Source organism: Perognathus longimembris, chromosome 20, assembly GCF_023159225.1.
Source record: "Perognathus longimembris pacificus isolate PPM17 chromosome 20, ASM2315922v1, whole genome shotgun sequence".
In the NCBI taxonomy this organism is placed as follows: domain Eukaryota; kingdom Metazoa; phylum Chordata; class Mammalia; order Rodentia; family Heteromyidae; genus Perognathus; species Perognathus longimembris.
In genome coordinates, this window is record NC_063180.1 from 34661954 (window position 1) to 34685374 (window position 23421).

General features: G+C 41.5%; 1 protein-coding gene across 2 annotated transcripts in view; it reads left to right on the forward strand.

Annotated features, from left to right (window-relative positions):
* The window catches only part of Mctp2 (multiple C2 and transmembrane domain containing 2), a 113917-nt gene that overhangs the window by 36131 nt on the left and 54365 nt on the right, over positions 1-23421 (forward strand). For both annotated transcript variants that reach the window (XM_048369137.1, XM_048369138.1), the window contains 4 exons: positions 2543-2729; positions 5397-5490; positions 12089-12191; positions 14842-14944. In XM_048369137.1, the coding sequence (XP_048225094.1) occupies positions 2543-2729; positions 5397-5490; positions 12089-12191; positions 14842-14944 (487 nt within the window). The remainder of the gene's footprint in view (positions 1-2542; positions 2730-5396; positions 5491-12088; positions 12192-14841; positions 14945-23421) is intronic.

Genomic DNA, 23421 nt, shown 5'->3' on the forward strand with positions numbered 1-23421 from the left:
TTTTTTTTTTTTTTTTTAGTATCTTTTTCCTCTCCTGTGGTGTGGAAGATAACGACATGTCTCTTGGGGGCTGACTGCGCGGCTGCTCTTTGCAGAAAAGTTTAGCTAGAGAGAAATCTGTCCTCACAAATAGCATGGCTGCTCTGATTTGAAGGTGTCGCTGGATAGGCTACTTCTGGTTCCCTTTTGGTTCCTTTTGGAAGATTTCATCTTTCCCTGCTCACCTCCTCTTTTTGCTCTTTAAGGCTTCGGTATTTTATGTTCTGACTGTTGTCTGAATACCTTTTTTGTTGTTGTGTTGTTTTCCATCAGAAGATTCTCCAACAATAAGAATGAGTGTCTCTCTCCTCAGGCCCTGTCTCTCTCATAGTTTGTTCTGAATAAGACCTTGAACATGTCATTTAAAGCCTTTTGGGAGGGAGGGGGATGTTTTAGAGTAAAGCTTTCCCACTGTAGGTGCTTAGGCATGAAGGCAGAAGGATTCTCCAGGACAGCAAACTTGCACTGGAGTCTCTTCTCTGGCTGTCTAAGGGAGTCACTGGCCAGCTTGCAGCCATCATGACTAACCGTTACAAAGGCTAATTGACGCTGTCTGTGGCAAGTGATCTTGTTACTAATTTTGAGGTATTTTTGTAGAAGGCAACTGTAGAAAAGCCTTAACACTGACAACTTCAAGTCTACAATTTAAATAAATGAAGTATGGCTAGTAAAATCCATTATTAAAAAAAAATACTATGACTCTCCCCTCCCCCATGTGAGCCACAACTCTACTTCTGGCTCTTGGTTGATTAATTGGAGATGAGAATCTCATGGACTTTCCTGCCCAGGCTGGTGTTGAACTCCAGTCTTCTGATCTCAGCATCCTGAGTAGCTACATGAGTTACCTACCTACCTGTACCTGGCTTGGGCCTAGACTTAACCCACTCCCAAGATTTTTTTTAACAAGATTCAGAACTCTGAATATACATGAGTATAGATTATTCCATTGTGTGCTGTTTCAAAGAAATCTTATTCTCTTAAATGGGTACTTCTCCATTATCTTCTGATGGAGTGTTCTTAGACTTAATCTAGTCAAGAAAGGTTGAGAATAAGAATCCGTGAGCCCATTTTGGCTGGCCCTGCTTCACGGTCACCTCTCAATGCCAGATGGTGTCTTATAACGTGGCTGTGACATTCTCCCCATTTATTAGTGACTTTCAGGCAGTGAAACATCAGGACTGGTGTATTTTCTCTGGACAAATTGGCACCCAGTATCATTGATCTGCTTTTACAGCCAGGCTTGGCACATTTACTGTTTACTTCTGTTTGCCTGGTTCCTTAGTCTCTGAGATTTTCAGCTTTTAAAACTCTCACACTCTCTCCCGCCCCTTGCATTGAAGTTAAAAGCTGACCGGTCTGTTATATAAAACATCGAATTATGGTAATGAATAAGAGGTTAAAAGCCTATGGTCGGCAAGGAAAACTTGAACAGGTTTGGCTGACGGATATGGTAAAATTATGTGTTGAATTAAAAACATTAAAATGCCGGGGGATTAATGGTGAGAGACAAGAACAGGAGGTCAGAAACAGTGCTAAATCAGCACATTAACTACCTGCAGGGGAGAGAGAAAAGGTCTAATATATGTCTGTTCTAGGGAAAAAGAAAACTGAAAAGAAGTAATTTAGTCCCTATTTTCCTTTTGGTGTGTAGAAAACTATGGAGTTTTCAACCTGGAGGACCACATTTATTTCAATTGTTTCTCTAACGTACAAGAAGGAGAGACTGAGTGACTAAACAACCCTGATTTAATCACACACATCTGTATCTTCTTACTAGCATCATTTGTTGGTGCATTTACTTTATTCAGGAAGTAGAGGCCACGTGACGCGTTGGGGTGGTTGTAGAATGCTGGGGGTTCATTAGACAGGATGCAAAGAAGGTTGCTTTCTGGGGCGCTGTGTTTGGGACTGTTGCACATAGCGGATACTACCACAGAGTGAAGGCTGTGGATTCCCGAGGGGTAGAAATCAACATGGCCTTGGGCTTCCTGAAGGAGGTTTTTCTGGTGGCTCCAGAACGCTGGCTGTTAAGAAGCAGAACTTGCGTGATTTCCTAGCAGATGGAGAAGAACCCTTCTCAGAGGCCCAGTGTGGAAATGTGATCAGTCAGCAACGCTCCATGCTCCATTTGTCCAAGAAAAAAACTCACCTGGGGAACCGCACCTGTTAAGAAAATACTTTAAAGGGTGGTTAAATGGAGATAAAGGTCTCATAGACTTTCCTGCCCAGGCTGGCTTTGAACCATGATCCTCAGATCTCAGCCTCCTAAGTAGCTAGGATTCCAAGTGTGAGCCCTCTGTGCCCGGCATCCTTTCCTTAATTTTAGGACAATATTAGCTGTGAGTGAAGACCCTGGACCTCAGCAGACTCAGTGCCCCTCACTGTTCAATAAACCTGGTTCCAGGCAGAGCTAGGGTTGGGGATGTGCTTCAGAGGGTCCGTGGTATCCTTAAGTGAGCCACTTTTCTTCCTCTGACTCCTGACTTCTTTTTCCTTTTTCTAGGTGTAAAGTGGATATCTCTGCTCTCCCATTGAAGCAGGTCAACTGCTTGGAGCTGCCCTTAGAAAGCTGCTCAGGGTCTCTCCTGATGTTGATCACACTTACACCCTGCACAGGGGTCTCCATTTCAGATCTGTGTGTCTGCCCCTTAGAAGACCCCAGTGAACGGAAGCAGATTTCCCAGCGCTACGTGAGTGCTTTGCTTGGCGACAGCATTTACCCTCCTGCCCGCCGCCCCCCCCAGTCGTCCCCACACCACGTCTGTTTCACTGAAAAACTGCATCCCAGGGAGATCTTTGTCCCAAGTTTAATTGTGTGTCTCATAAAACAAGATGTCAGACCTAGCTAGGGGTTAATGCATTAGTTTGAAGGTGAAAGGAATATGCCTTTGCTATTTAAAGAAAAGAAAAGACAAACTGTATTGTGAAGTGTAGCTTTTAGGAAGTTTTAGCTTTTGGGAAGATCAGTGAAATCTTCATGGTGTTAACTCCTGCATGGATAAAGAGGGGAGTTTTAATAGAAGTTAAACAAAAGTGACTTCTTTAACTCTTGAATGTCCATGTTACCATGCATACAGAGGGAGGCGCACAGGTCTTAGCTGAGATTGAGGGAGGCAGGAAGTACAATGGACATTGTTTGTTACATCTGTTCCCTGATGGGGACATTGAGCGATGTGTGATTTCCCATATATCACCTTCTGAACCACAAACCACTCCTCAGTGGTGGAGCAAAGGGCTTTGCCTTCTCTGTTTGTTTATTCTAGTTCTCTGGCTTTTCTAGGTGCTTTTATTTGCATTCTGTTTTTTTTTTATTATATCTCATGTTCTCTGTAAATCAATACGTGTCTTCCATCCCTACATGACACATTGTAAGCAAGAGACAGGAGCGAAGCAAAGGTGGATCCCTATTCAATGGCTGTATCGTTCCATGCTTCCCAAAGCCTGGGTGTATTGATTAGTTGAATAATTCTCTATCTTCAAGGGTGCAAAACCTAGCCCCATGTCTCATTTTCAGCACAGAATCTTTATGCCAGGTTGACATAGTGTGGCATTTGGACAGAATTTACTATTGACATTCTCTCAGATGACTCATTTCCTTAACTAGGAAATGAAAGTTTGAAGGTGAAAATGGAAACTTCCCCTCTGCCCCAAGCTTTCCCATGAATAAGTAGAGAAATTGATGAAATCTATGGGACTTGTTTTGTATTTATAGCGTAACATCAGTAATGGTTGCTATGAATAATGTCTTAGGATATAAAGAGAGATAATTGTGCATATAAGCACATGCAACATACAAGTTCTGGGCCTTGAACTCAGACCCCGAATGCTGTCTCTGAGCTTTGGTGCTTAAGACTAGGGACTACCATGTGAGCTACAGCTCCATTTCCAGTTTGTTTGGATTTTACCACTCTGGCTAGCTTTGAACCATGATCCTCAGGTCTCAGCTTCCCAAGTTGCTAGGATTACAGGCATGAGCCACTGGTACCTAGAAATTAAAGTGTTTCTGAAGGGAGCAACCCGGCCAAGAATGTCCTACAGGACCCTGGATTTGTTTCCTAAGTTGTAAGAATAGATGATGTAAGTATGTATACATGCCTGTGTGTGTGTGTGTGTGTGTGTGTGTGTGCACGTATGTGCGTGTGTGTGTGCGTGCTACTAGGATTTGAGCTCAGAGTCTCATGCTACCACTACTAGGCTTTTGTGTTCATGGCTGGATTGACCATTTTTATTCATACCTCCAGTCTTACATTTTGCTGGTTCTTTGGGGATGGAGTCTCATGGACTTTACTATCTGTGATGCCTTGGAATTGCAATCCTCAGATCAAAGCCTCCTGCCTACCGAGGATTACAGGCATGATCAATAGGTGCCCAGCAATAATCAATACTATTTTGAAGACATTTCTACCTCTAAATTATTAAATCACTTTGTTACAGTCCTTTCATGTTAGCTTGGAAACTACTTGATTGGTTTAAAGTGAACATACAAAGCAGAAACAATGTTTGAAAGTTCTGAGGACTGGTTGCCTGTGGCACATCTATAACCTCAACTTCTCAGGAGTCTGAGGTCTGAGCATCGAGGTTCAGAGCCATTAACCACAAAAAGTCGAAAGCAGAGCTGTGGCTCATGTGGTAGACTATTAGCCTTGAGCAGACAAGCTCAGGGACAATTCCCAGAGCCTGAGTTCAATTCCCAGGATTCACACACACACACACGCACACGCACACGCACACGCACACGTACACGCACACACACAGATGATACATGAAAGTTAACTGTCTAAAGAATCAGCCAAGACAAAGATTTAAAAAAAAATCACTATTTGTATCCCTCAACTCTCTCCATTGGTAATATCTACATTGGGCCTCCGTTAAGCCCTCTGATCCCCATAAAGTTGAGCCTAACTAGATCAGAATAATGTTGCCTTTGAGGCAACATTTAAAAGTTGCATTAAAGAGAGAAAGAAGGGAACGAATGTAATTCTACCCACACATTTTCCCGGTGGGGTATCTCGGCTAACACCAGGGGGCGATGTTAAAAGCAGATTGCAGGCACTTCTAATTTGTTTATTTTGAGTTGCAGTTAATTAATTCTCAGTCAGTTTTCTTTTTATTCTGGCTGCTGTAAATGCCTAACTGCCCTGTTGACTGGCATAATATGTGTGTATGTAGGTGTGTGTGTGTGTGTGTGTGTGTGTGTGTGGTGTGCATATATACTTATATGCACATATATGTGGCAATTCCATACATATTTTACAAGGAAGGGAAGGCAAGCCTATACTGTTCTTCCCGTGGGATTTCGGGGGTGTTTGTGGTATATCAGGGCTCTGTCCTCACCTGTGTTTTTTCTCTCCCATCAGTCCTTGCAGAATTCCCTGAAAGACACAAAGGATGTTGGCATTTTGCAAGTGAAGGTTCTGAAGGCGGCGGATCTCTTAGCAGCAGATTTCTCAGGTACAGAATAACAAACACGGAAGCGACGGCTTCCTGACCTATATAATAGGAAAGGGAAACGAGAAGCAGAGTCAAAGATAATGCTTGTGGGGCAAGTTGGGAGAGAATCCATTTTTAAGGATTGTGTCTTGAAGTCCCTGGGAAAAAAATGATCACTTAATATTCATTAATGCGTTACACCTGCTGTTGACTTTTTCGTTAATTCCCTTCCCTTTGTAGTTATGTCTTCGGAAGATATTCACTGTTTTCACCAGGGCCTTCCACACTTAAGGCAAATATTTTCCCATGTGCCTTTGACATTTGTGGGTTTGACACCACTCAAACATATTTAGAGTTATCCAGTAACTTTCCAGAACAAACTATCTTGACTCCTAAGTGCTTTGGTACAGCTCTGTTTGGAATTTATATCTGTTACTGCCTCAGGAAATGTTTTAAGGCCTCTAAGAGAACTTACTTATGCCTTGAGCAATATTTGTAAAAAACAAAAAAGCATTCTCCTGTAGTTGGAGATTTTTGATCTCAAGAAATTAGCATTAATGTATCCAAAGTATTTTTAAAGCTTTGTTGGCAACAATACCTGTATATGGATATTACAACTTATTTTATTTTACCCATGGTATCAGTATTGCTGTACATTAGTTATTTCTGACCAATGTACCATGTCCAAAGACAACTTTGACAACTAAATGGTGGAAGAACTTTAAATCAAACCAAACCAAAAATAACCAAATAAGAAAATAACCTCAAACAAACAAATAAGAAACAAAAATAGTCTTAGCACAATCCAGAATATTAGCAGACCTTGTTTTGGGGGGAATGGACATAGGTGAGAATTATTATTTTGTTTATATTCAAAGTGTTCACAAGATCAATTTGGAGTGAAAAATCAAAGGGTTCCAAAATAGGGGAGGGGGGGAAAGAACTGCTTAAAAATGAAATAAAGCGGTGTGGCTTGACTAAATGACCTTGTATTTTACTATCTCTGCATTATTTATGAGAAAATTATGACTCTTCTGATTTGAGGCAAAGGGATTTGTCAATTGCGGAACACATCTTTACTCCAGAAGCATTTTTGGCTGTAGAATCCAGTTTCATGTGTCGTGTTTCTTATAAGCTGTCAAGCTTCTTGTGTGAATTTTCCAATGAGCTCCCATCCTGAAAGCCCTTGTTCACACAGTCGTAATCTAACTTTGGGTTGTTGCTACTGCTGGAGACAGCATCTTTGTCTCTGTCTCTCTCTATCTTTCTCTTTATATGTGGTCAGTATAGGGGCTTAACCTCAGGTCCTAGCTCTATCACTTGAGGCACACCTCTACCTCCGGCAGTCTTGGTGATCAATTGGAGATGAGACTCTGAAAAACTTTCCTGCTCAGGCTGGCATCAAACCATGGCCCTCGGATCTCAGCCACTCAGTAGCTAGGATTACAGGGCACCTGGCTGTTACAGGGTTCTCTATTACTCAGGCTGACCTCAAACTTGGGCGATCCTCCTGCCTCAGCCTCCCAAGTGCTGGCATGACAACTGGATGCCAGAATGCCCATCATAATGGGGAAAAAAGGAAATGTGGGGAAAAAATAGAAATCATATTAAAAAGAGGTGGCTGTATGGATATAAGGAATATGTCTAAGTGGCCTGCAGTCGTGACATACAGTAGGACCTCAAGCATGATTGCCATTATCAATATTGTTATCCATTTCTTTTGGCTATACAGTATGATGAAAAACAAACAAAAGCCCTAGCCTCACTCCCTCAAGGATCAGAAGAGATACTGTTGACAGTGCCAGGAACATTTGAGAAATAGTAACTGCTTACAATTTATGGCAGATGTACAGGGCAATCAGTGTCTTCCATGTAGATGAGAAGTTTCACCCACCCGAGGACCAGAAGGGATGGGTTGGTTCCTTGGTTGTGCCATTAGGAGGCACTCTGGGCACGTCTAAATGCAGCTATTCTGGCTTTGGCTAAGCTTCCCATTCATTCTGCAATTGCATGAATCCATGCATGTGATGGCCCAGGGTGAAGAGAAAAACCCAGACATGCGCTTCCTGGTTCTTTCAAACTGCCCTTGGCCCTCTGACCATTTCGTAAGTATTTTGAAGATTAACACTTTAGGTAAACAGGCGTAGCATAATGTCAAATGATGCTCTCCTCATGATTACATTTATTTTGGGCAGATTTTAGTGGAGGTATGGGGAATTTCCAAGGATTTCTTTTTGGTTAATTATTGTTTTATAATTTCTTTATTTTTGGTATTATAAGGAATATTGCTCCCTTCTTTAGCTCTCCAGTAACTATTTTTTGCTTTATTATTATTATTTTAAGTGGTTGTACAAAGGGATTTTAATTCTACATGTCAGATTGTGAGTATAATGCATTGACCAAGGTTACACCTTTCAGCATTCTCCTTCATCTTTCTCAACCCCACCTCTACCTTCAAGTTACATAGTTCAATTTTCACCTGCTCTTAAAATCTATAGTTGCTACTCTCAAATACTGGGTGGTTTCTTTATTCTGTTTCTATTTCCTGCTAAAAATGAAAAAAAAATCCTTAGTGGTAGGGGAATTATCATGCTAAACTAGTTTAGTCCTTGTACTTTCTATTTTTGGTAGTCTGGACAACGGTTTTGTGAATATAAAATAATTTTGTGAGCCCTTCAACTCTTTATTGTACATGAAAATGCTGTTCTCTGAAACTGGTGACCAACACACAGTAATCTCTGTTCACCAAGGGTCCCCACAATACGCTGTAGAATTTTTTCTGCCATAGATTCTGACACTGACTTTTGAGTCACTTCTGTGAAAGATTATCAGTGGCTCCAAGTTTGTTTGGTAATTTCATCTGGAAGCCTAAGTCTGTTTGTGTCAGGAACGAATTGCCTTGTGGTTGTTGTTTGCTCGTAATTTTAAACCACATGCCCATTTTTGGGGGGGTTGATTTTCGTTGTCTGTTTCTGAAAGTCCTACCTGTAGAAATATATCTTCTTTTAAAGATGCCATATTTTCTAGGGGGAAAAATGTGGCCTGGGAATTTCTAGAGAGTGTAGTGCTGCTGATTGAATGCTCTTCATTTTCCTGAGATCCTTCTAGACAGCTGAGCCCAAATCAAGAACTTGTGAAAACTATATAAATCCACATTTGGCAAGCCATCTGTTTTAACTGTCAGCCACAGAATGAGGACTCTAGTCCGTGTAAAGTTGCAGTGGGGTGGGGTGGGGGTCTGTAAAAGATTTAACAGTTGTAAGTTAATGGTGCTATGAGAGGGAATGAATTTAGTTCATTCGTGGCATTCCATGAATTAGCCTGAATCACTTTGATCTTAGTTGCTGATTCTTAGGAACATCCTAATTTATTTCTGCAAGTATTTCTTCCATGATGGAGTCTGGCAACATGGTAGCCACGAAGGCTTGGTCCTTCCTCTCATCCATGTGGACTAAGTATGTAATAATTAAATAGTGACTCTCTAGCTCTATATAATCATACGAATCAACTCAAGGTCAGCGTGCTGGGTGGGACTCACTGAGCACTGGTTGCTATTGATGAAGAGGGCGTTGGCTCAGCAGAGCAGGGAAGAGCCTTTTGCAACAAGGAAATTGTAAGCAAGCCTGCAATTTCCCATCCCAAAGCTGGAAGTGGAGATTTGGTTCAAGTATAGGGCAAGGGAGAGCCTTGAGGAAAAAAAAAAAGCTAAGGAATAGCCCCAGTATCACACACACACACACACACACACACACACACACACACACACACACACATACACATGAATATCAAATGCATTTAATAAAGTATTGAAAAGTTTTAAAAGCTACTGAAATGATTGTATCATATGAATGGCTCTCCAATGGCATAGCTGTGTCAAGATGGTTTGTACCATCTTGAGTACAGGAGGTCATTTGGGTATATGACAGCAAAATAAGCAAAGAGAACACTTCCTCTTAACCTCTGGGTACCCATCCACCTAAACACTCATCTCTCAGCATCCCAGTGAGGAACATTCGGTTGTTTCACATAGTAGGGGAGATTGTGACTCCCCAGCATAAAGATTCATCGCTTCAGTTCTACTCAGAGTCCCCTCCCTCCCCCCAGCCTTTCAAGAGAAAGGAATCAATCCACGAAGCATACATAAATGACTCACTAAGTGTTTTAATGTCTTTCTTTTCTTCTGGCATCTCCCCGCCTGTTTATACCGTGATCTTAATAAAGGCAGCATTTTAATGAGCTTTGACGGAATTATCTCGAAGGGTCAGTGCAGTGAGTTCCTGGGAGACGCATAACTGAAGTTTGTGGCGGGGAGTCTGGGCCTCATTAGCTAGGAGAACTCAGCACCAGCTTGCTCAGGAGAGCAGGGACCACAGCCGGAGCCCACCTGTGCCTCCGCAGACCGGGCTGCGTCTGCCCTCCGTGCAGTCACCCCAGGGCCTTCATTAAAAGTGTCAGGCGGTGTCCCCAGAGCAAGGGCTGATGGCATGTCATGTTGGCGTCTCTGGAGGAGCGGCGTTGACACCTACTAATAGTCTGACAAACGGTTAAGTAGCTGTCAAGGCCCAGGTTGAGGAATGGAGGATGTCATACCTGAGCACGGAGCCAGGAGCCAGTGTTCTCTTCAAATCCTCAGTGGGTAAAGAGATGGCAGCGTCTGGGTTTCCATTACTCCATTTTTCCCCCCATCCAATAAAGCCCCATTCTGGGCAAAACGTATGGCCACATACCCTGTGTCTAAAGAACCAAGACTCTGTGTGCACGAGGGTAGAGTTTTGTGTTCATCAATTGAGATTTTGACCATCTGCTGTTTAGAATGCTTTGTATGTTTAGAATAGTTCACATAACTTTTTTTTTTGGAAAAAATGGGTCAAGGCTAGTCTGATTACAGCTGCAAAAAAAACCCTTTCTATTTCTGGACCTTCCTAGGTGGGGTATGGTGGGTAGGCAAGAGATCATAGACTAACAAATATACCAGGCAGCTGGAGTGCAGAATTCGTACTGCACGTGAGTATAGTCATACAAAAGCGCCTGCTGGGGTTGATATTCTGGAGAGCCATCGGGAGCCTTATACTTCCCCTAGGATGGAATATTGGATGAGTTCCTTGTACCTTTGAGTAAATTTGTCATTCATTAATTCATGTGTTGTGTGTGTGTGTGTGTGTGTGTGTGTGTGTGTGTGTGTGTGTGTGTGCATGCATACACCAGTAATGGGGCTTGAACTCAGGTCCTGGTCACTGTCCCTTAGTTTATTTTTTGCCCAAGGTTAGTGCTCCACCACTTGAACCCCAGAACCTCTTCTGGCTTCTTTTTGTTGTTGGTTAAATGGGAGATAACCTTCTCATGGGCCATCCTGCCTAGGCTGGCTTTGAACCATGATCTTCAGATCTCATCCTCCTGAGTAGGTAGGATTCCAGGCATGAGTCACTGGTGCCCAGCTGATAGTACATTTCTTTGAGCCCAACTTCCAGCTTTTGCAGATAGGCTGAGAGCTGGCTGACATTATTTTCATTACTTTATTTTCTGCAAAAAATTTAGACAGGGATCTTGCCTTTTTTTTTGCAACCAAGGAGTCTTAATTCATTAATTTATGCCCGTGGCTTGATGGCTGTATAGGGCTGAGAATGGCATGGACTGAAAAGCCTTGGCCAGTCATCTGAGTGTGCAGGACACGAGTCAGAGGAAAAGAATCTCCTGTTTAACACTCACCGTCACCCACACATCTGCTCTTTGACATTTAAAAGAAAATACAAGCTTCTGCACATGATAGGCTCTCAGGATGCACGATACCTCAACACTCTTGGCTATTAAGATGATTAAATGTAGCTCCAGTGCCGAGAATGGTGGGTCAGAGTTCAAGAGGTCTGGGGACCCTGTACATTAGGCCCTGGCCTGGGAATCCAGTGGCATTTGTTGAAGAAGCACCTCTCTTTATGTCCCCAATTAATTTAGCACACACTGCTTTGCAAAGCACCCATGTACTGCAGGGGCAGGTGATCAGTTCATGTCTGATGACCATTATGGAGTGATGGATGCTTTCCCTGGCTGTTCCAATTCTTAGGTCCCTCTGCCACATGCCACACAGAGAATTTTCACATGGTAATTGCTGAGATCTAACTTTGACAGTGGGATTCTGTGTGTGTGTGTGTGTGTGTGTGTGTGTGTGTGTGTGTGTGTGTGTTTTGGAGTATATGGGAAATGAAGTTAGAGAAGAAGCAAGGGACGAACTTTTGTTGTTGTTGTCAATCCTGGGGCTTGAACTCAGGCTGACATCTCACTTTGCAGTTGGCTTTCATTGTCCTAAGGATGTGTGACACAGGTACCCTCTCTCGTAAGACCTGGTGCTCACCTTGCTTTCAGAGTAACATCTCAGGCTAGGTATCAGTCTGGATCCCTTAGGATGCTCCTAACGGATCAAGAGGTTGTAGCTTCAGAATCCCTCACTGGCCTCCACACAGCTTGCTGGCAAAGGAACATCGCATCCTGTCTTGGAACAAACACACGTTCATTGCTGTAAAAGCAAATGGCTGCCTTTCACTTTGCCCCTGTCCTTTGGGAGATGCGTTTGTCTTTGAGCACGTGTCTGCATTCTCTTCCAATGTTTTCTTCATTCTCTTTCCAGGAAAGAGTGATCCTTTCTGCCTCCTGGAGCTGGGCAATGACCGACTGCAGACACACACCATTTACAAGAACCTCAACCCAGAGTGGAACAAAGTTTTTACCTTGTAAGTGCTTTGGCCTCTGAAATTTGCAGGACCAGCTTTACTTTATTTTTTCAATTTATTTTTAATTAAAAAATTATCTTCAAGTGGTTGTACAAAGGAAGTGCCATATAACAAAGCAGTTTATGAATACAATCAATCTTGATCAGAGTCACCCCTTCAATATTCTCACCCTCTTTTGACCCATCTTTCCATCTTTCCTTTTTTTCTCTTTTCTGTATTTCCCTCCCTCCCTCCCTCCCTCCCTCCCTCCCTCCCTCCCTCCCTCCCTCCCTCCCTCCCTCCCTCCCTCCCTCCCTCCCTTCCTTCCTTCTTTGTCATAAGGATTGAACACAGGACATTGCAGATGCTAGATAAATGCTTTGCCATTGAACTATATCCCAGTCCCTTACTTTTCTTTCTTTTGTGGTGTATACAATGAATTCTTTTTTTTTTTCCAGTCCTGGAACTTGAATTCTGGGCCTGGGCTCTGTCTCTGAGCTTCTTTTGCTCAAGGCTAGTGCTCTACCACCTGAACCACAGTGACTTTTCCAGTAGTTTATTAGAGATAAGAGTTTCATGGACTTTCCTGCCTGAGCTGGCTTTGAACTGTGATCCTCAGATCTCAGCCTCCTGAGTAGCCTGGATTACAGGTGTGAGCCACCAGAACCTTGCTTAAATAATTCTTGGTACATTCTTCTTCCCCCCTACCCCTGATTCATTCATCTACCTCTCTCCCATTGGCCTCAGTACCTACACTTTTTGCATATACTCATATTCTGGTGTTGATTTTGTTGGGCTTTGACCTAGTCTTTCTAAAAGCTTATACTATTTCAGCTCTCCATAGGGTCTATTTTACTTCCATTAATTCATTTGTTCCCACTTGAATACTGCCCATTATTTCTAGATTTATAGGCACAACCTACCACAAATGAGGGAAAGCATGCAAACCCTGTTTCTCTGGGTCTGGCTTATTTAATATAAATTTTTTTTTTACCAAGTCTTTCAATTTCCTTAAGAATGGTACAATATCATTCTTTCTAATAGTTGAGTAAAATTCATTGTGTATTTATGCTACATTTTCTTGATCCATTGAGGGGCATCTGGGCTGATTCCATATCTTGGCTTTAGACACAATGTATGGGGTACACTGGGGCCCACTAACTGCTTATTTTTATGTGCAGAGTCAATTTTATTATTATTTGTTCCCCTTCTACAAAGCTCTCATCTCTTTGTTACATAGAGTGCCATGTTAATAATAGAAAAGACCATTTGGAGCTGCCGTGGCATGTGAGAAGATAAATTTTCTAAAGTTGATCTTTTAGTGGCTAAATTAATCTGTGAGTAGATAGGAACTCATGTATTTAGACTACTTCATTCCTGAGTTAAAGAAAGTTACAAATGGAAACCTGTCCTACATTCAGGGAACTTCGATGTTACAAGAATACTTCAATGTAAAAAGCATATATTCTGCTACTACTACCATCTTTGGGAAAAATACAGATTATCTGTGAATCCTTAGACTCTTCATGGCTTCCTATATTCTCATTTATCTGAGTGACCCTTATACTCCATCAAACTAGGACATGTAGGAGACTAGAACAGATTTAAGTTTCAGAGATTACATTAGATTGCAAGGCCCATGACCCTCAAGGGAGAGTTGTTGAACTTGGTGGTGAATTGATGCTACATCCCCTTCCCCAAAAGCTATGTAAAATGTCAGACTGAGCCAACAGATTTAAGCTTGTTTCAAGTGCAGTTGATAGTATTCATAGTATTTCTCAAGGACATGGGAGAAGTGCATGTTTGCTGCTAACCAGGTCGACCAGATGCCTGGTGTAAGTTTCCTGTTTTCTGAAAGCCCTGACAGTGGGCCATGACTCCAGTTTTCATTTCCACTGGGGGGTCTGGCTTCAGGTCAATATAAAGAAAAATATTCTTAAATATGCACGGTGAGGTATTTTGTATTTCCATAGTAGGAATTTTTTTTTAAGATCGATGTCAGCAAAAAGTGAGTTTTGCCACTTTTTCTTTTGAAATGAGAATCTCTTATTAAGGGAAAGAAATGTCTTTTCAGTTTTCTCATATAGAAGCTACTTTGAGGTTGCTTTCTCTTCCACCTCCTTGCTCTTTTTTTTTTTTTTTTTTTTGCCCGTCCTAGGACTTGAACTCAGGGTCTGGCCACTGTCCCTGAGCTTCTTGTGCTCAAGGCTAGCACCCTACCACTTGAGCCACAGCTCCACTTCCAGCTTCTTTTGCTTATGTGGTACTGAGAAATCAAACTCAGGGCTTCCTGCATGCTGGATAACCACTGTACCACTAAGCCACCTTCCCAGCCCACTCATTTTGAAAATTTTAATCTATCTTTTTCATTCTTTTTTTCCTGTTTTTTTTTTTTTAAGTCTCAGCTGTGATTACATGCACATTAGAGAATGTCACAGTAAAAAGTTGTCTCCTTTTTTTTTTTCCCTCTCCAATGAATGTCTGAATTTTGTATGATGGAAGGTTTGGGAATACAGTCAGTTTGATTTAATTTTTGGAATTTAATTAAATGGTAGTTTTATACTCAGAGGACACACAGACTTAATTAGCAAATCTGTGTTTTCAGACCTTCATGGAGCAGACTTCACGTGTGTGTGTTTTTGTGTGTAACACTTGATATTTCTTATTTTAGTCCAATTAAAGATATCCACGACGTTCTGGAAGTGACAGTGCTTGATGAAGATGGAGACAAACCCCCTGATTTTCTTGGAAAAGTTGCCATTCCCTTGCTCTCTGTAAGTTCTCTCTGTGAAGCAACCAGTCATGACTCATTTTAGAGCTGACTGGTTTCATTGGTCTAGAGTCACTTTATCTTCGTCAGCGTGAGAGGAAAGAAAAGAAACCTTACTAGCTGTCTTTGGAAATGACTGTTTATACCTCTCCTTTTATTTCGGGTATAACCAGACATACTCTCTTCTGTGTTTGTTCAGTATTAGCCAACCCAAACATTTTGACCCTCTTTTAATTCACTCTGTCTTTCATTCCTTTCTGTTTGATTTCAACGAATACAGATCTAGGACTATTTAAGGCAAAACACACATGCATTTGTAGACAAATTAAAAAAAAAAGATTACTTGTTGGTTAATACACATTTGTTCTTAGTTCAATGACCCCAAAGTTCCATTTGTCTTTTGAGTGGTGATTTTATTTTCAAACTCACAAAATACTTCGTATGGAAGAAAGTACCGGGGGGGGGGGGGAGGGGGGTGCTCTCTTGGAGAAGGAAGAATGTTTGTCATTTTTGCTTAGGATCAGCAAAGAGAAAGAACTGAATGAAAACTATTTATCAAATGCATCAGAGAAAGCACCCAGGATTTCCTTTCCAGGGGCAAAGGGGAAAGGTAGGGGCTGAATTTATTTTTTAATTGGACATTATAAAGTATGTGGATTGAAGGAGTATGTCTTCTGAAGGAGTGAATTTCAGCTTTTTATCCAGCCATTAAACACATACTTTTGTAGAAGCATTATGCCTTCGTTCAGCCAGTAAGACTTTATTTCTTCCTCAAGACTTATCTCGTCCTGCCCCCAAATCTATTCGTGTATTTTCATGGATGGAACGCTATGTAATTTAATTATGGGGTGAGTCTAGCTCCTACACTGTTTCCGGAGAGGGGGCTGAATGGTACCTCTTAATATCTCTTCGTCTGCTTTTGATCGCTTGGTTAATTTCTCCCCAAGTTCTCATATCCCTGATGTTACTCCATGAGCCTGCCTGAAGCAGCTGTTCCCTTGTACCACCCGCTCCTGCCAAATGCTCTGAGCCATTGGTGCTGGGCTCTGGGACTCAGAGAGAAGAGATGGTAATTTGGGATTTCCTTCCCTCCCTCCTCCCCCCCCACCTCATTTTTATTACAAATGCTGTCAGTTACTCCTGGAAGAACACATGTAACCAGAATATGGGGTTCACTTTTATAGAGGTCTAAAGGGATTAGCAGCAGAAGCATTCTTTTACAGTTATTTCCTCCTCCTCCTCCTCCTTTTTCTTTCTTTGACATCTCTCCATTCATTTTTTGTAGACAAATCCACATTTCTACAACATTTTCTTGCTTGGTGAATATACTTGACATCTCTTTCTTTTAAAAATGTCTCTCTGTATTTGTGATAAAAGTTTTGTACATCTTGTCTTTCTGTACTAGCAGCCAGTGGCTTTATCTTGCTTGCCTCCTTCTTTCCTTTCTGTCTCTGCCTTCCCCTCTTCCCTCTTTGGCAGAGCTAAGACATGACCTCCCATTCAATCTCATAGCTCTTCAGCTTTGACACTGGTGAACATTTGAGGCCATTCTTTAAAAAAAAACAAACCACAAACTATGGTGATTTCCTGTGCATTGTAGAATGCCTGGCCACCTCATTGAGTTATCCACTCCAGATGATAGTGTCACCCGCCACCTTCCATTGCTGTAACAATCAAAGATGTCCATAGACATGGCCCAAGATCCCAAGGGGAGGAGCAATCACTCCTATTGGAGAAGCTTGGATGCAAACAAATGCAGTTTAAATACATTCCTCCACAACTTAAGTTCAACTGCTGTTCAAAAGATCAAATGTGAATACAAGTAGACTCCCACCTTGGCCTCCCCCCCATATTGGTCATAAGCTGCCCATAGCCTGTTGTTTAGTTCTTTCATTTGGTAAATATTGATTAAAAGTTACATTGCATGTAACATTGTTAAGAGACAAGGTTTTAACCAGGACCACAAGAAACTTAACACTTGAGAGCTTCTGTTATGTTACATCACTCGAGGAAGTCAATGGTAGTAGGAATGAACAAAACGAAAACAATGCACAAGGTTAGAGGTAGTCATATAGGAGGTAGAATAGTAGGAATATAGGAAAGATGGTACGATTCTCTATGGCTGGACTTACACAGTAAGGAGGTCATAGAAAAAGAGGACACTGGCATGCAGAGCATGAGAGTGGAGGGTAGCAAACTAGGTAAATTCCTGCAGGAACTTTTAAGCAGGAAATCTTCAGGCTCAAAAGGTCTGAGACAGGACCTTGATTGTCAAATTCCAGACACAGCCAGGTGGCCTGCGGTGGAGAGAATGTGAGCAAGTCAGGTGGAAGACAGCAAAGGCTGGACAGGAAAGGATAGCTGGGAAGGTGGGGTAGGAAAGAGAGAACGTTGGAAGACTTTTGAAGTCAAGAGGTTGGGGAAACTTAAACATTTTTTTTTCCTAGTGAGGGATGGGGAACCCCAGGTTTTGCATGTCAGGGACTGCTTGATGTGTTTTCCTTTGTTTGTTTTCAATAAGAGAGGGTGTGTGAAATCTAGAAATTGCCCTACTTTGGTCCTAAGGACAGTGTGGCTTTAGAAGCTGTTTTGCCCGTTGAGACTTTTGGAGATCTGGCAAAGGATATAAAAGAGTAGGTATTGGTGGTTGATTTTTATTCTGGGTGTGTGTGTGTGTGGCAAATTTGATTCAGATTCATTTTTGATTCCCCGATGGGTAATTTGGGGACGTGATCAGATCTTCCAGCACACTCTTTGCGAAACGTAGCCGTCTACCCCGCAGCATACACTTTGCAAATGAATCAATTCTACACCATGTCACAGGTAGACATGAATTTGCTTAAAAAATAATATCCTCATCATTTTAGCTGAAGGCTGTATTGTGATCAGTTGTCTCCTTAGTCCTCGTTTCCAATCATTCTGACTCGCAGTTTAGAGGGAATGTTGTCACACCTGCCTGTTGGAGGGTATTTTTTTTCCTCTCTTTAGTTTGTGTCTCTTGGACTAGCAGGCTCTAACCTGTGCACTTGATGTTGGCGGAGGCATTGATTCCCTGACATCTTAAGGAGGCAGGCTTTCTGATGTCAGTTTACAAATTGGGAAACGAAGGCATAGAGAGCATCCTGAATACAGCTGATAACTGAAGGGTTGGAATTTAGATAGTCTGACACCAGAGACTGAGTTACTATGCATTCCTTAGACAGCGACAAGGAGCATGTAGCACTAGGTGAATTTCACGCGGACAGCGAGGCAAGCCGTCTGCATTGCCCCACCACTGTGCTATACCCATTGAGGGCTGGAAGAATGGACACGGGTAAAGATGGATTACAGTGCTGGGAGACACATGTGGCCTAATATTACAAGTCTCACAGGAAGGGAAAGGGATGTATTTCAGTTAAAGAAGACCTTAGAAAACTGGGAGTTTGGATGGATTGACTGGAGCCATGAGGGGTGGCAGAGGAGAGAGTGGTGAGCAGGGGAGGGTGGCCAGGAGAAGCTCGGGAGGACTATGGACGTAGGTGAAGAGAGAGGGTGGAAGGTTAGCTCAAGGAGAACTGAGGGAGCATGGAGTTCATCCATTAGCAGGAAGCCACTCTACACTTCTGACCTGGGGTTGAGTCGAAAGAAAAAATTGGACTAGTGTAAAGCAGTTCCCCGAGGGATTAGTTGAAGTCATTCGGAAGTTAAGCATCAATGACAGTCATTAGATTTACATGTGTACTTCTTAGCAGAAGGGCTATTTTCTGTGTGAAATACACAAAAGAGCTAGAGAAATGGGGTCATTGTTGCTTTACTGTTGCCTCATAGGGGATTTCAAATTACATTGTTTTATGTCTAAAACAACAACACCCTTTAATTTATGATGAGCAATTCATTGCCAGTGGAATTGCTCGTTGAGAATATATGCTCTTCAGTCAAATCTGAAAATTCATTTCACCACTTTGGAGCTCATGTTAACTCCATTTTTGTTTGTTTGTTTGTTTTAATGCCTAAGTATAAAGTGTGAAATGGAGCCCAACATTTAATCTCACTCCACGTGTGAATGTGTGAAGTACATTTAGGTGTGCAAGAGTGTTTTTCTGAATTCACAGTTGTTTCTCCTCAGCCTCCTGGGGAGCTAGGATTACAGGCATGAGCCACCAGCACCTGGCTCAAGTCAGATTTTTTATTCAATCACACTTACACTCTTACCAGTTATCAAATGAGCCACTTTAAGAAGTCTAAAAATTCTTTGGATTAACTAAGTATGTAAAATAGGAAAAGCAAATTTCACGATCCAAGGAAATAATCATCAATATTTTATAAGACCCTACATCTGTTTTTGCGTTTGCTTTTGGCGGTGGTGGTACTGGGGTTTGAACTCAAGGCTTGGGTACTGTTCCTTATCTTTTGTGCTCAAAGCTGATGTTCTATCACTTGAAACCATAGCTCTGCTTCTGTTTTTTAAAATCATTAATTCGAGATAAGAGTTTCATGGATTTTCTTTCCAGGGCTGCTTCGAACTGCGATTCTCAGATTTCAGCTTCCCGAGTAGTTGTGTTTTGAAACAAAATCAAGTCATCTGCCCTCTGCCCTAGAGAGCCACAGAGTTCTTTGTGAAGATGCACACACCTCGAGTCTGACCTCTAGCGGCTTCACCTAATTAACTTTATGGGACAGATTTTCTAAAATAGTTTACTTGAAATAAATGTGGCACACAAACTCTTACCTGCATTTCTAATGAAGCATTTAGTTGCATGCATGCGCCCATGCTGGTCTTTCTCTCTTTTTTTTTTTTTTTTTTTTTTTTTTTTTTGCCAGTCCTGGGGCTTGCACTCAAGGCCTGAGCACTGTCCCTGGCTTTGTTTTGCTCAAGGCTAGCACTCTGCCACTTGAGCCACAGCGCCACTTCTGGCCGTTTTCTATATATGTGGTGCTGAGGAATTGAACCTAGGGCTTCATGTATACAGGCAAGCACTCTTGCCACTAGGCCATATTCCCAGGCTCCCATGCTGATCTTTTTTTCTCCCATATTGTAGTGGATTTACAGAACCATACATTTTTTTTAGATGAGTGCAAAAATTTGATCATCAAAGTAGATAATATTGATACTTAATGCAATGTGAAGGACTCTAAAATAATGACAAACATTCTATCCAGGAGACAAAATTCATCAGAGAATTCCACGTGAGTCAGCTTAAATCCATGGTGGAGGCTGGATTAAAAGGGAGACAAAGGTAATTGTTTAATCACAATCAGCTTTGATAGGTTAGTTGTCCTGGATTGTTTTAATTTTAAATGTATACCTACCCCTTGAACAACTCACCTCCTCCCCCAATAAATAGACTCCTTTCGGGGCTGGGGATATGGCCTAGTGGCAAGAGTGTTTCCCTCGCATACATGAGGCCCTGGGTTCAATTCCTGAGCACCACATATATACAGAAAACAGCCAGAAGTGGCCTTGTGGCTCAAGTGGTAGAGTGCTAGCCTTGAGCAAAAAGAAGCCAGGGACAGTGCTCAGGCCCTGAGTCCAAGCCCCAGGACTGGCCAAAAAAATAAAAAAATAAAAAATAAATAAATAAATAGACTCCTTTCAATATGATTTCAAATAAGCAAAGGATAATGATGTCACAATGAAAACCATCGATGTTGTACAATTAATATATGCTAATAAATGTAGAGAAAAGGTAGTCCAGATCTAGATCTTGGTGGCAGGGCAGAAAATGGTTACTTTCCACATAGACATTTCACACCTGTCATCTCCTCCTTGTGGTCCAACATGTCCACTGAAAGAAATAAAAGATGATCAAGTACGCTTGTCCATCTGCTCTGGAACCTAAGAACACCTTGGGTATGCTGGAGGTACCAGGAACCCTCTGCAGTGTGTGGCGTGGGTTTCTGAGGCTCTCATCCTCCTGAGTAACTGGGATTACAGGCATGCGCCACCACCGTCTGCTCAGGCCGTGATGATCCTTGAAAACCCCCATGTTTGTCAGTCCAGATTCTAGAGTGTGCTTGTCAGCAGTGAATATCCTTGTGGGCCACTGGCCAGCTACTAGATTTCTAGGCCTAAGGTTCTAGAATTTTCTCTCACTAAGTAATTTCGCAGACAAAGTAGTGGCAAAGTTTAGACGGTAAGTCATGAACATAATGCATTGTGGGTGTATTCATGCAGATATAAAATAGAACACGTTCTGCTCAGATACCCATTGGGAAACTCCTCAGTAGATTCTAGGGAGGGCCAAGTTACACTGTGGTTGCACTGCTATAAAAATTGAATTTAATAACAAGAGAAATGTGGAAATACTTGGTGGGAAAAAATATCCCAAGTACCCAATGATATTGAAATTTACAAGGACAGACTTCTTGAAAAAATTGACAATTAAATACTGTATGTAAAACCTAGGGAAAAAAAGCCAAAGTATTGTTCAAAGGAAATTTGTATCTTGAATGGCTTTGCCATTAAACAAACATAAATGTTGAAAATTAATTAAGTGCCTTAACAAAAGAAACACCCATGAATAAAATAAATGAGGACGGAGTTTGTGAAGATAAAAAAGCACAAGGCTTGGGGTATAGCTCATTGGTAGAGCATTTACCTATGTGTACTAAACCCTGGGTTCACATCCCAATACTGAAAAAGAACATAAACCCAAGGAACAAACAAAAATGAAAAGAAAAATCAAAGAAGTAATATAGAAAACAGTGGATATAATCAGTCACTCCATGTATTCCTTCCTTCTTCAAAGACTCAATAAAATGACAAGCCATTTCATTATAAGATTAATCAGAAGAGATGAGGAGAATATGTATATTAAGAATGTACCGATAAATCTACTAGTAAACACATTGGGTGGTTACAAATGAATTAACTGAAGCATAATAGACTAGGGAGAGCTCAAATAGCATAATTTTCTTTAGAAAGACTTAAGTCAGAGCCTAAAGCAGTTACTTTTTGTTTTCCTCTTTATGTTCTGTAGTTCTAGGGATTGAATAAGAGCCTCACACTTGGTAGGCAGGGGCTCTCCCACTTGAGCCAAACCTCTAGCCCATTTTGCTTTAGCTTGCTTGTTTCCTGTCAGTTAGGGTCTCTAGCTTGTTGCCCTGGTCAAGAATCGGCTTTAATCTTTCTACCTGTGCCTCCTGAGATGAGAGCATGTACCATGACTACTGGCTGATTTTTTTAGTTAGAATCGCACTGGCTTTGCCTGGGAAGGCCTTGAACTATAAGGTCTTCTTATTTACACTTCCCAAGTAGCTGAGATTACACACACACACATATGTATGTGCATGTCTATATATGTATATGTATGTGTGTGTGTGTATATATATATATACATACATATATATATATATATACACCACTCTGCTCAGTTTAATATTTTTTAATATATTAAAGAGTCCCTGAATTTACAGTTCATTTCAGGAGGGTTCATATTTACTTCTACAGAATAAACATTGAATCATTCAGCGATGACCACAGTTTAAACCGTCAATGCAGACTCCCTGCTCAGCAACTTCTCCTTTGGCTCCCAAATCCTGAATCATTACTCAGAAACAAGACTTCTTGAATGCTCTTTTTCACTGGCTAATTTAGCCAGAAATCAACTGTTACTTTGCTCCCGAGCAGCGCTTTCTGATTAGTCCTGTTGTGTCTGAAAATGATAGGAAGGTCCTGGAAATGCTTGTTTTTCTGCTGGTGGGACTGTCTCTTCCTGAGGTGGTGGCACTTGTGTCATGGCTCTGTAGAGATGCTTCTTCTCGTAGTGTCTCCTAGGCAAACAGCATGTTTGTCTGTTGAAAGGCGAACGTGAACACTCAGGCAAAGAGTGACTTCGGAGAGGTTTACTTTGTGGGACAGAAGTTAGGATTTGATTTAAGACCCTTATTCTTGGGTACAGTGACCTCTTTCCAGATCTCAGCCCAGAAAAACATTCGAAAAGTGAACAGAGAGGCCTCCCTTTGGGATGAATTAAACACTCTGTCACTTTTCTTTTTAACTTTGTTGACAAGGAAATCTCAGTGTTACTCATCGGTTTTAAAGCTGCTCTCATTTTTAGGGGTGAAGGTATACACAAGTCATGACTCCTTAAAATATTCTTCTGACTCTGTTTACATTTTCTCATGTCATAGATGTTTTCAAACCAGACACTGTAAGAGATAATATTGAGACTTAAAAAAATGGAATTGTATTTTTTTTTAATCTTTAGGTAACGGTTTGATCTATCTGCTTATGAGTGCAACACACCTTGATCAAGATCACCCCTTCCGTTGTTATAAGTATAAATAAGAAACTTGGCTTTAGACAGGAATGTCTGTGGCTCAATTTAATTTCCTTAGCCTAGAATGCTCTCATGGACGAGTGTGGGGAGTTCAGATGTTTCAGACACTCTGTTCCTGTGTTTTTGTCTTGGAGGAGCCAGTAGAAATGAAAATATTTCAAAAGACAAATTCTCCTGTTACTATTTTAGTGTTTTCTTATGTTACATAGCCATCTCCATG